The sequence below is a fragment of the Theropithecus gelada genome, chromosome 16 (assembly GCF_003255815.1).
Source record: "Theropithecus gelada isolate Dixy chromosome 16, Tgel_1.0, whole genome shotgun sequence".
In the NCBI taxonomy this organism is placed as follows: Eukaryota; Metazoa; Chordata; class Mammalia; order Primates; family Cercopithecidae; genus Theropithecus; species Theropithecus gelada.
In genome coordinates this window covers 30,495,891-30,509,324 of record NC_037684.1, presented here as the reverse complement: position 1 = coordinate 30,509,324, position 13,434 = coordinate 30,495,891, and the positions used below count along the sequence as shown (strand labels likewise).

Here is a 13,434-nt window from a genome sequence, read left to right as displayed (position 1 = left end):
TTAAAAAAAAAAAAAAAAAAAAAAAAAAAAAAGCTGTCCTGGGCCACATGAGGCCTGAGGGCCATGGGCTGGACAAGCTTGTCTTGAGGGTATCTGGGTCCTCTAATAAGAACACTGTAAATATCCCTCTACATTACTTGCTATGCCCTCTGGTTTCTCCATTCAGATACTGAAAAACATGCCTTACAAAAAGGAAGTAGGAGAACTTCAGTTCTGTTTCTACAGCAATTAAGTATAAATAGCACATCCAGTTCAAGCTATGTCAATTACCAAGAACAAACAATTATTGCCATCTACATCAAGAAAAAAATTTTATTTCATTACTTAAGGTATTCACCCAGGCCCCAAAGGAAATGGCAGATGGGAAAAAAAATAAAGAAAGCAGATGGATGGAAAACTGAGAAGGAAAGGAAAGCAGGGATCTGCATGCCATTAACCATTACTTTTCCAGTCTTCTTTACGTTCTCATATGTTATGGTGCTTATGGTAAAAGATGCAGAGAAATCTCTCCAGCTCTTACAGTTCTTCATAAGCAAGAAGACTGAGAAAAGGATAATCATTAACAAGTCATTTTAAATGCCCTAGATAAGAAATGACTAAGTCAAATTTGTAATCATCTTTAATCATAAGACTATTCAATATGTTTTTTTTCCCCCTTACACACACCTTGCCAATCATAACTCCTATGCCTAAATATAGAATCATTTTCTGATTTAGCCATTTCTGCTAACTCATTACTGTGAATTATTGATTGTAGTCACCAAATTATAAAAAATAAAGGTTTAAAACTGGTAGTGTTTTAGGCCCTTTGCAAATATTATAATTTCAGACATAGAAGAAAATCTCATTAAAAATCCTAAGTTTCCAACATTTGAGGGTCCCAAGTGTCCTATCTTTTGCATTATTTGAAGAGCACTCGCATGTGCAGATGCAAAGTTGTGGCAGTGACACCTGAGCCTCCTGCTAGGCAGCAGCAGGGCAAGGTCTATGGAAAGGAACCTGGCTGAGGCTGTGAGTTAGTGCAAGAACAGGCAAGGCAGAGAGGTTCCTGCCAGGAGACTTCTTGCAATGCAGTGAGGCTGCTAGGAATGAAAGGGGAATTGATGACAAAAGCAGCATGAGAACCTCTCATAGCCACGGCCTTGTGCCCTAAGTACTTCCAGAGATTAAAAAAAAAAAAAAAGTTTTGAATAAAATAGGAGGGGGAGGCTGGGTGCTGTGGCTCACACCTGTAATCCCAGCACTTTGGGAGGACGAGGTGGTTAGATCACGAGGTCAGGAGTTCAAGACCAGCCTGGCCAATATGGTTAAACGCCCGTCTCTACTAAAACTACAAAAATTAGCTGGGCATGGTGGTGCACACCTATAGTCACAGCTGCTTGGGAGGCTGAGGCAGGAGAATCGCTTGAACCCGGGAGGCAGGGGTTGCAGTGAGCCAAGATCGCGCCATTGCACTCCAGCCTGGGAGACAGAGCAAGACTCTGTCTCAAGAAAAAAAAAAAAAGGAGCGGGAAAACAGCCCAGCATGAATAGGGCACAAAGATCATGAAGACTTAGAGTCTGTCTTCTCAAAATAGGCATTTAGTATTTAGACTTATTATTCACAAAATAAAATTCCTAAATCCATAAATTATGATTTAAAGTATCATTTTTCCAAGTGGTTCCTCTTATTTTCATTTTTACTAAGTTCTTTTCATTAGAAAATTAATAGTTTAAATAATTATTTCCCTTAAGGGAATCCATCTATCAGTCTTTATTCGGAATTTCTCCAAAAATGAACCATAATAGGAAGCTGGCTCTCATTCTTAAATTTAGGAGGTCTTGAAAGACATTTTCATATGAGATAGCAATATCTCAGCAGTAAACTAAAGAGTATATCAAAAGGGAAAAAAATGGGGACAGGGAAGGTGAAAGAATTAAGCTCCAAATAATGCTAGAAAGTAGCTGAGCTCTGACCATAAGGCCAGGTTTACATCAGATCTGTGGTTAGCAGCTTGGACATGTTTAGCAAAGCGCACATCTGTGAGCATATGAAAGCGTCATGTTCTGGGGTGCTTCTTAATATGACCGAATGATACATGCCTTGAACACGTCTTACTCATCTTGTGTCTCACAATGAGTAGGTGCTCATTACATGTTCAGTGAATTAGTGAACAAAAATACAATGTCTGGACAGTGAGCATACTGGAATTGCAGGTTCATTAAAAACACATGGCTTAAGTGGCGATGCTTATTGCAAAAGACCTTAAACACTTTAGAGTTAATCACACTGTCCCACACCCTCTAACGTGATGTCATTAGGGACTGGCAAAAGAAGTTACCACTAGACTCAAAATTCTCGATTCCATGAGCAAGCTAAATAAATATTAATACCTTCTGATTCTTGAAAGGACCAGGAAATTAAATTCATATGAGTTTTTCCCCTTTCCTTTGCCCCAGCAGATCCTTTTAATTAAATGGCTTCTCTGAGTCAAATCGTTAAATTAGTGAGGAATGTATCACATCCTCAGCAGACTTTCTCTAGCCCAGCAGTTTTCAAACTAGCATGCCTCAGGATCACCTGGTAAATACAGACTGCTAGGCCTAACTCCCACAGTTTCTGATTCAGTAGGTCTAGGGTGGAGACTGGTAATTCATACTTCTGACAAGACTACAGGTGAGTCTGCTGCTGTTGTTTGAAGAACTCCTGCTCCAACCTAGAGAATTATGGATATTTAATCTCCCCTCAAAAGATAAAAATTTCTGAGATGAGGCAGTTAAAAACAAACCTTTTTTTTTTTTTTGAGATGGAGTCTTGCTCTGTCACCCAGGCTGGAATGCAGTGACATGATCTCAGCTCACTATAACCTCTGCCTCCTGGGTTCAAGCGATTCTCCTGCCTCAGCCTCATGAGTAGCTGGGATTATAGGCTCCCGCCACCATGCCTGGCTAATTTTTGTATTTTTAGTAGAAACAGGGTTTCACCATGTTAGTCAGGCTGGTCTTGAACTCCTGACCTCCTGATCCACCTGTTCAGCGTCCCAAAGTGTTGGGATTACAGGCGTGAGCCACCAAGCCCAGTCTAAAAACAATTAAAAAAAAATAAAAACTATAGATATGAATTTAAAGTATAACTGAGAACACAGCAGATGCTAACTAAAATGGGCCCCTACCAGGTGCAGTGGCTCACACCTGTAATCTCAGCACTTTGGGAGACAGAGGTAGATGGATCACTTGAGGCTAGGAGTTCAAGACCAGCCTGGTCAACATGGTGAAACCCTGTCTCTACTGAAAATACAAAAATTAGCTGGGGGTGGTGGTATGCACCTGTAATCCTAGCTACTCGGGAGGCTGAGGCAGGAGAATCGCTTGAGCTTGGGAGGTGGAGGTTGCAGTGAGCTGAGATCACACCATTGTACTCCGCCTGGGCTACACAGTGAGACTCTGTCTCAAAAAAAAGGGCCTCTAAATTTAAAAGCTTTGCCAAGTTTTCTTGTTGAGCAAAGGAATTAAATAACTTTATGAGAAGGCACATTGAACAGTGACTGTAACAATCCCTAAAGTGTCTAATATCATCAATCTGGTGGCGAAAACACCTGTCAAGAAGACAGTTACTGTACTTCAGGCCATCAGAAAAACCACATCGAAGATGAAAGCTAAGACTCCTCCCCAGGCTGAATTAGGAGAAAGGAGCCTTCTGCAAGCCTTGCTCCAGATCCTTTCCATGGGGTCACCTCAGCACATTGTCACCTGGACTAAGTCACCTACATTTTTTTTTGAGACAGTCTTGCTCTGTCCCCCAGGCTGGAGTAAAGTAGCTTAATCTCGGCTCACCGCAACCTCTTCCTCCTGGGCTCAAGCAATCCCCTCACCTCAGCCTCCTGAGTAGCTGGAACTACAGGCGTGCACCACGATGCCTGCCTAATTTTTGCATTTTTTGTAGAGATGGGGTTTCACTACGTTGCCCAGGCTGATCTCGAACTCCTGGGCTCAAGTGATCTGCCCGCTTCACCCTCCCAAAGTACTGGGATTACAGGTATGAGCCACCATGCCCAACTGAGTCACCTACATTTTTTTTTTTTTTTTTTTTGAGATAAGAGTCTCGCTCTGTCACCCAGGCTGGAGTACAGTGGAGCGATCTCAGCTCATTGCAACAACCACCTCCCGGGTTCGAATGATATTCCTGCCTCAGCCTCCCGAGTAGCTGGGATTACAGGTGCCCACCACCTCACCTGGCTAGTTTTTGTATTTTTAGTAAAGACCAGGTTTCACCATGTTGGCCAGGCTGGTCTCGAACTCCTGACCTCAGGTGACCCACCTGCCTCAGCCTCCCAAAGTGCGGGGATTATAGGCATGAGCCACCATGCCCGGCCTCACCTACATATTTAACCCAAGAACTTATTAACATGTTTCCCTTTAAGGTAATGCATCTAAGTTTACGTGATAACCCAAAAGTTTCAAACAAGCATCCTACCAATATTTTCCATACAATACATACAATGAAAAACTCTTGAAAAATTAGTGTGATGTGTGCTATCTGAAGTACTGAAAAATGTGCTCGAAGGTTTATAAGCAAACATAGAGAATAAAATAAAAATTTGATGGCAAAAGGCTTGGTGATTAAACCTTTGTTATAATTTTGTCTACAACCAAATGTTTGTTTCTTCAGCTTTGACCTTAAGCATATACTTACCTTATAAGTATAAATATAATGTAGAAATTTATACTAACTACATTTATACAACTACTTCAGGGTTCCTTTCCTCATCTTGAGATGAAAAATTGAAGAAAATGTGAAAAAATGCAAAACCATGGCTGGTTGTGTACTGCATGAAAAATGGAACATAATCTCACATTTCTTTAACTAAAACAGGGTGCAAAAATGGCATTGCTTCCAAAATAGCAAATTAAAATAATTACTGGAATAAAAATATGGCCCACTTGTGAGAGTGTAATATCAGCTGCTCAAATACTAAAAGAAACAATAGTCTGACCTCATCAAAAAATTGCTGAGTTTTGCGAAGTATAAATTTTAATTCAGTCAGTTCCAGGAAGTTTCTCTTCAGAGCTTCCTGGTTTGTGTTGATTTCCTTCAGTTCATTTTCAATCTTCTCAAAATTGGCCTAGAAGAAAAAAGAAAATAGATTAGGCTAAGCTCGATATGTTTGCTCTGGAAGACAATAAATGAATTCATCCCACATAACTGTCGCCAAGCTGATAGTTCAAAGAGATCTTGGACTTGCCTAGCAAATACTGTGATTTTACTAGAGCAATTTTCTTTATGGAAATTTTTTTGCTTAAGATAATCTTTCCTGAACCGAGGCGGGTAGATCACTTGAGGTCAGGAGTTCGAGAGCAGCCTGACCAAAATGGTGAAACCACATCTCTACTACAAATACAAAATTAGCTAGGCAAGTTGGCGCATGCCTGTAGTCCCAGCTACTTGGGAGGCTGAGGCAGGAGAATCACTTGAACCCGGGAGGCGGAGGTTGCAGTAAGCCAAGATCACACCACTGTTCTTCAGCCTGGGCAATGAGCAAAACTCCATCTCATTCATAAATAAATAAATAAATAAATAAATAATCTTTCCTGGCCAGGCACGGTGGCTCACGCCTGCAATCCAGCACTTAGGGAGTCTGAGGCGGGTGGCTCATCTGACGTCAGATTTCAAGACCAGCCTGGCCAACATGGTGAAACCTCGTCTCTACTAAAAATACAAAAAAAATTAGCTGGGCTCAGTGGTGCATGCCTGTAATCCCAGCTACTTGGGAGGCTGAGGCAGGAGAATGGCTTGAACCCGGCAGGCGGAGGTTGCAATGAGCCAAGATTGCACCACTGCACTCCAGCCTGGGTGAGAGAGCAAGACTCTCTCTGAAAAAAAAAAAAAAAAAAAAGTATTTCCTTTCTAAGTCACTGTGGAAGTAAAAAAAAAAAAATAGTATTTCTTTGTTTACAGATTCTATTGTATACTTGGTAACTTTCTCAGGAGATTTCAGATGGATAAAATAATTACTGAGAAGTCTACTGGCTGCCCATTTAGTCTGCAAGAATAACCAACTAGTAGATAGGCCAGGTATGGTAGCTCACACCCGTAATCCCAGTACTTTGGGAAGCTGAGGCAGGCAGATTGCTTGAGGTTAGGTATTCGAGATCAAGCTGGCCAACATGGGAAAATCCCATCTCTACAAAAAATACAAAAAAATTAGCCAGGCATGTTGGCACACAGCTATTGTCTCAGCTACTCTGGAGGCTGAGGCACTAGAACTGATTGAGCCTGGGAGGCAGGAGTTGCAGTGAGCCAAGATGGGGTCACTGTACTCCAGCCTGGGTGACAGCTGTGTCTCAAAAATAAATAAAATAAAATAAAATAAAATAAAATAAAATAGTAGATAAATTAACTTACTCCAATAAGGTTTCGATAAACCAATAAACATTTACTTAGTGGCATATAATACTGTTTCAGTGCTGTTTGTCACCATAAAAGAGGGGATAAAGAGGGGATTCACATGGTCTGGCCATAAAAAAAGAATAAAATCATGTCATTTGCAGCAACATGGATAGAACTGGAGGTCATTATGTTAAGCAAAATAAACAGGGCGCGGACAAATAACACAAGTTTTCACTCATATGTGAGAGCTAAAAAACTTGATCCCATAGAGGTAGAGAGTGGAATGATAGATACCAGAGGCTATGAAGGGTGTGTGGGTTTGTGGGGGGATGAAGAGAGATTGGTTAATGTGGACCAACATACAGTTAGATAGAAGGCATAAGTTCTAATGCTCAATAGCAGAGTAGGGTGCCTATAGTTAACAGCAATGTACAATACATACTTCAAAATAGCTAGGAGAGAAGAATTGAAATGTTCCCAACATATAGAAATGGTAAATACTCAAGGTGATGGATACTCCAAATACCCTGACTTGATCATTACACATTCTATGTATATACCAAAATATCACATGTACACCATAAATGTGTACAAATACTATCTATCAATAAAAAAGCGAAGGGGAGGCCGGGCGCGGTGGCTCAAGCCTGTAATCCCAGCACTTTGGGAGGCCGAGACGGGCGGATCACGAGGTCAGGAGATCGAGACCATCCTGGCTAACACAGTGAAACCCCGTCTCTACTAAAAATACAAAAACTTAGCCGGGCGAGGTGGCAGGCGCCTGTAGTCCCAGCTACTCGGGAGGCTGAGGCAGGAGAATGGCGTGAACCCGGGAGGCGGAGCTTGCAGTGAGCTGAGATCCGGCCACTGCACTCCAGCCTGGGTGACAGAGCAAGACTCTGTCTCAAAAAAAAAAAAAAAAAAAAAAAAAGCGAAGGGGAAACTCACTTCAATCCCACCTACAAGAAACAATCAGTAGATAATGCTGTCAAAGTTAGCAAGAATTACTTTACTCTCTATCTGCTCAGGAAAGTAATTTCTGCATTTACGTAGAAAGAAACTTTTCTGGTTTTCTGAGAAGAACTGTTTACCTCTAAGTCAATCATGTCCCGGGGGAAGGGAACCTCTGGGTTTTCACCGGTGTCCATAATCAGAATGTTAGCTTTTCTTATCTCTTTCTCAACAAATCCTAAAATGACAGAATCAAAACATTCATGCCTACCCGCACATGCTCAAAATTGCCATTATTTAAGGAAAAGAATTAGCATCTAAAGCCTGACTACAAAAAGTTTTATCCAAGAAAGATACTTTATATATATATATATTCGTTTAATATAAAAGAAGCACCTTTTTTCTCCACATCCCTCTTTCTCCAACCTCACATTCTCTGAAGCTACTCCAAAGGCTGGTCATCCCACAACTGCCTTCTTTCTTTCTTCAGGTCTTAACACTGGCCTTCAAGGCCGCACCTCTCCTCCCAACGCGAATGCCACTCCAAAGTATGACAGTTCTGGTTATAGATATTATTGGCAAAGCAGAGTTATGGAAGAAGAGTACAATACAATAGAATATTTGACACTTAACACACTAGTGAGACAACTCCAGATCTAAAGGGGTTCATTAAATTTGAAAACAATCAGGTCGGTTTTAAGCATAAAAAATGAAAAAGCAGAACAGGTAATAAGGACCCAAAATACCAGAAGAGAAAAGTGTTTCAAGTGACAACTACAACTGTTTTTTAGAGTGGGGACCAATTCACTTATCAGCTAACCACAAGTTGGCTTAGTAGAGTGGCAAGATCATGGATTTTTGAGCCAGACAGAACAACCTGGCTTCAAATACTGATTCCATCATAACTGTTTACGTTCCAGGGCAAGTCATTAAGCCTCTCTGATCTTTAGTTTCCTCAATCGTTAAATAAGGTAATACCCATCTTGAAGGAATGTTGTGGGGGAATGAATAATGTATGTGAGCAAGCTAGCCCTCAATGGAACTTAAATAAATGTTAGTTTCAGGCTGGGCGCGGTGGCTCAAGCCTGTAATCCCAGCACTTTGGGAGGCCGAGACGGGCGGATCACAAGGTCAGGAGATCGAGACCATCCTGGCTAACCCGGTGAAACCCCGTCTCTACTAAAAAATACAAAAAACTAGCCGGGCGAGGTGGCGGGCGCCTGTAGTCCCAGCTACTCTGGAGGCTGAGGCAGGAGAATGGCGTGAACCCGGGAGGCGGAGCTTGCAGTGAGCTGAGATCCGGCCACTGCACTCCAGCCTGGGCGACAGAGTGAGACTCCGTCTCAAAAAAAAAAAAAATAAAAAATAAAATAAATGTTAGTTTCCTCCCTCTTAAATAGCTCAAATTAAAAGGTGGCTCTGCTGACAAAAACTGATGGTGTGCTGGGTCCTATTTCTCAAAATTCTATAATGTAGTTTTGTTTTAGAAATCTCACAAAAAAAATAACCAGTTTTCAGCTTGCAGCATGTTATTTCAAACAAGGTTTCCGTTAAGCACTACTTAGCCCAAAGACCACAAAATCTACTCGTATACCAGAAATTCACCTCAGCATCTTAACTGCAAGATTTTTCCTTTTTCTTTTCTCTTATAGCATTTTCTTCTTCTATTAAGAGGACTAATGTCATTAATCTAAGACAAATGATTCATTAAAGGAAAATTACACAAGACCAAAGTGCACATACGAAGCTTTCGATCCATTTCTTCACATCTTCTAACTTCATTCACAAATTTCCGTTGGAAAACATTCACATCTGGATTTAACTGAAAAATAAAAACACAATACCAAACATTGAAATATTGTATCTATTTCTTCTGTTTCTCAAGCAACACATTCTGCAAAGTGAAAAACTAATTTTGTGTAAATGCATGATGCAACACTAATCAAAATTGTCTACTGATTCGAAAAACTGCTTTACGGCCAGTCACACCAGCTAAGGATAAAAACTTCCTCCTCCGTTGCTGCAACATTACTGGAATGGAGGTAAATTAGGTAAAACACAATGGTACAAAATGTTCTTCCTAGACCAAAAGTCTCAGTGAGCTTCCTTCCCACTACCTAAAATTTGGGCAATGAATATCACAGAAACGCTCTCTGTTTTCCTTCTCTCTTCCTTTCCAAGCAGAAGAGGAACTTCTCTTGTTTTTCTGTCCCAAGGTCTTCACCTTCTCAGTGACAGGCTTTAGTTTTTTCATTCATACCATAAGTAATTTTCTTTTTCTTTTCTTTTCTTTTTTTTTTTTTTTTTTTTTTTTGAGACAGAGTCTTGCTCTGTCACCAGGCTGGAGTGCAGTGGTGTGATCTCAGCTCACTAAAGCCTCTGCCTCCCAGGTTCACGCAATTCTCCTGCCTCAGCCTCCTGAGTAGCTGGGATTACAGGTACACGCCACCATGCCCGGCTAATTTTTTTGCATTTTTAGTAGAGACAGGGTTTCACCATGTTGGCCAGGATGGTCTCGAACTCCTGATCTCAGGTGATCCACCCGTCTCGGCCTCCCAAAGTGCTGGGATTCATGCATGAGCCACCATGTCTGGCACCATAAGTAATTTTCTTTTTTTTTTTTTTTTTTTTTTGAGACGGAGTCTTGCTCTGCCGCCCAGGCTGGAGTACAGTGGCCGGATCTCAGCTCACTGCAAGCTCCGCCTCCCGGGTTCACGCCATTCTCCTGCCTCAGCCTCCCGAGTAGCTGGGACTGCAGGCGCCCGCCACCTCGCCCGGCTAGTTTTTTGTATTTTTAGTAGAGACGGGGTTTCACCGTGTTAGCCAGGATGGTCTCGATCTCCTGACCTCGTGATCCGCCCATCTCGGCCTCCCAAAGTGCTGGGATTACAGGCTTGAGCCACCGCGCCCGGCCCATAAGTAATTTTCAAAGCAATATGACAGATGTTCAGGAATATACAAATAAAAACAAAACAAGTACCTACTCACTAAAAAGCTAGCAACCTGGCCAGTCACAGTGGCTCACACTTGTAATCCCAGCATTTTGGGAGGCCAAGGTGGGCGAATCACCTGAGGTCAGGAGTTCAAGACCAGCCTTGCCAACATGGCGAAACCCCATCTCTACTAAAAATACAAAATTAGCTGGGCATGGTAGCGCACACCTGTAATCTCAGCTACTCGGGAGGCCGAGGCAAGAGCATCGCTTGAACCTGGGAGGCAGAGGTTGCAGTGAGCCAAGATCATGCCACTGCACTCCAGCCTGGGTGACAGAGTGAGACTCTTGTCTCAAAAAAATAAATAGGCTGGACGTGGTGGCTCATGTCTATAATCCTACCACTTTAGGAGGCGGAGGCAGGAGAATTACCTGAGCTCAGGAGTTCAAGACCAGCCTGGGCAACATGGCGAAACCCTGTCTCTACTAAAAATACAAAAAATTAGCCAGGCGTAGTGGTACATGCCTGTAATCCCAGCTACTCAGGAGGCTGAGGTACAAGAATCAATTGAACCTGGGAGGTGGAGGTTGCAGTGAGCCAAGATTGTGCCATTGCACTCCAGCTTGGGCAACAGAGCAAGACTCTGTCTCAAAAAATAATAATAATAAATTAATTAAATTAAATAAAAAGCTTGCAATCTAATAGAGAAGGTGAACCCAACCAATAAAATAGCATGTGATAAATTCCATAAAAGTAACACAAAGAAAAAACTATATTTACTCAACATTTATGAAGCACCAAATATGTGTCAGATACTGAACTAGGCACTGGGGAAAATACAAAGAATAAGCTATGTCCTAGCTTTGAAAAGTCGAACAACACAATTTATTAGCTTAATCATGTATATGTGTATATATATTATATGCATACACACACAGAAACATACAAACACATTGGCCGGGCACAGTGGCTCATGTTTGTAATCCCAGCACTTTGGGAGACCGAGGCGGGCAGATCATGAGATCAGGAGTTCGAGACCAGCCTGGGCAACATGGTGAAACCCTGTCTCTACTGAAAATACAAAAAAATTAGCTGGGCGTGGTGGCGGGCACCTGTAATCCCAGCTACTCGGGAGGCTGAGACAGGAGAATCGCTTGAACCTGGGAGGCGGAGGTTGCAATGAGCTGAGATCACGCCACTGCACTCCAACCTGGGTGACAGAGTTAGACTCAGTCTCAAAAAAAAAAAAAAATACAAACACACAACACATACATATCCATGCATTCAACAGTTCTCTCTTCAAGAACTCAATATATTAATATTAGAGGAATCGAAGGCAAAAATTTTTATTAGCGATTAAGATTAATAAGCTATGTCCTGGTCTTCAGCTCTATAGAAGAGACAGATGCAAACCAATTATTACAATTTGTTGTGATAAATGCTATTAAAAAGGAAGTAAAAGATTTGGAAAACTGTTGGCAGTTTCTTACAAAGTTAAACATACACCTACCCAACCCATGACTGAGCATGCCACTACTCTATTCCCGTTGACCTTTGAACAATGTGGGTTTGAACTCTGCTGGTCCACTAATACACAGATTTTCTTCCACCTCCGCCAGCCTGAGACAGTAAGACCAACCCCTCCCTTTCCTCCTCCTCAGCCTCCCTCAATGTAAAGACAATAAGGATGAAGACCTTCATAATGATCTACTTCCAGTAAACACAGTTTATCTTCCATATGATTTTCTTAACAGTATTTTTTCTCTAGCTTACTTTATTCTAAGAATACAGTGTACAATACATATAACATACAAAATATGTATTAATCGACTGTTTATGAAATTGGTAGGGCTTCTGGTCAAAAGCAGGCTATCAATAATTAAGTTTTGCGGAAGTCAAAGTTGTATGCAGATTTTTGATTGCATGGGGAGATCAGCACCCCTAACCCCTGCATTTTCAAGGGTCAACTGGGTTTGCTTCCAGCACTTTGGGAGGCCGAGACGGGTGGATCACGAGGTCAGAAGATCGAGACCATCCTGGCGAACACGGTGAAACCCCGTCTCTACTAAAAAATACAAAAAACTAGCCGGGCGAGATGGCGGGCGCCTGTAGTCCCAGTTACTTGGGAGGCTGAGGCAGGAGAATGGCGTAAACCCGGGAGGCGGAGCTTGCAGTGAGCTGAGATCCGGCCACTGCACTCCAGCCCGGGCGACAGAGCGAGACTCCGTCTCACAAAAAAAAAAAAAAAAAAAGAAAAATCAAAACCTGTAAATTAAAAAAAAAGACTTTTACAATAATGTTTACTTCAGCTTTAATCATAATAGCCCCAAATGAGTAATGACAAAAGAAAGGATAAAAACGGCCGGGCGCGGTGGCTCAAGCCTGTAATCCCAGCACTTTGGGAGGCCGAGGCGGGTGGATCACGAGGTCAGGAGATCGAGACCATCCTGGCTAACATGGTGAAACCCCGTCTCTACTAAAAATACAAAAAACTAGCCGGGCGTGGTGACGGGCGCCTGTAGTCCCAGCTACTCGGAGGCTGAGGCAGGAGAATGGCGTGAACCTGAGAGGCGGAGCTTGCAGTGAGCCGAGATCGCGCCACTGCACTCCAGCCTGGGTGACACAGCGCGAGACTCTGTCTCAAAAAAAAAAAAAAAAGAAAGGATAAAAACATTGTGCTGTATTCATACAATGAACTACTTACTGTTCGGCAATTTTAAAAAATGAACTACAGATACTTGCAAGAAACAGAGGTTGAGTAAAAGAAGTCAGACATTAGAGTTTGCAATTATGAGTCATTTACATATAATTCAAGAACAGGGAAAACTAATCCTATGACGACAGCAATCAAAACAGGTTACCGGGCCGGGCGCGGTGGCTCAAGCCTGTAATCCCAGCACTTTGGGAGGCCGAGACGGGCGGATCACGAGGTCAGGAGATCGAGACCATCCTGGCTAACACGGTGAAACCCTGTCTCTACTAAAAAATACAAAAAACTAGCCGGGCGAGGTGGCAGGCGCCTGTAGTCCCAGCTACTCGGGAGGCTGAGGCAGGAGAATGGCGTGAACCCGGGAGGCGGAGCTTGTAGTGAGCTGAGATCCGGCCACTGCACTCCAGCCTGGGCGACAGAGCGAGACTCCGTCACAAAAAAAAAAAAAAAAAAAAAAAAAAAAAAAAAAAAAA

At 42.3% G+C, this 13,434-nt stretch overlaps 1 protein-coding gene across 6 annotated transcripts in view; it reads right to left on the bottom strand.

Annotated features, from left to right (window-relative positions):
- The window catches only part of ATP6V0A1 (ATPase H+ transporting V0 subunit a1), a 73,145-nt gene that overhangs the window by 54,746 nt on the left and 4,965 nt on the right, over positions 1-13,434 (bottom strand). For 4 of the 6 annotated variants that reach the window (XM_025363678.1, XM_025363680.1, XM_025363681.1 and 1 more), the window contains exons 3-5: positions 9,062-9,140; positions 7,459-7,556; positions 4,974-5,102 (exon numbers count right to left, since the gene is read on the bottom strand). In XM_025363678.1, coding sequence (XP_025219463.1) covers positions 4,974-5,102; positions 7,459-7,556; positions 9,062-9,140 — 306 coding nt within the window. The remainder of the gene's footprint in view (positions 1-4,973; positions 5,103-7,458; positions 7,557-9,061; positions 9,141-13,434) is intronic. The other 2 variants (XM_025363683.1, XM_025363684.1) reach the window with 1 other exon arrangement.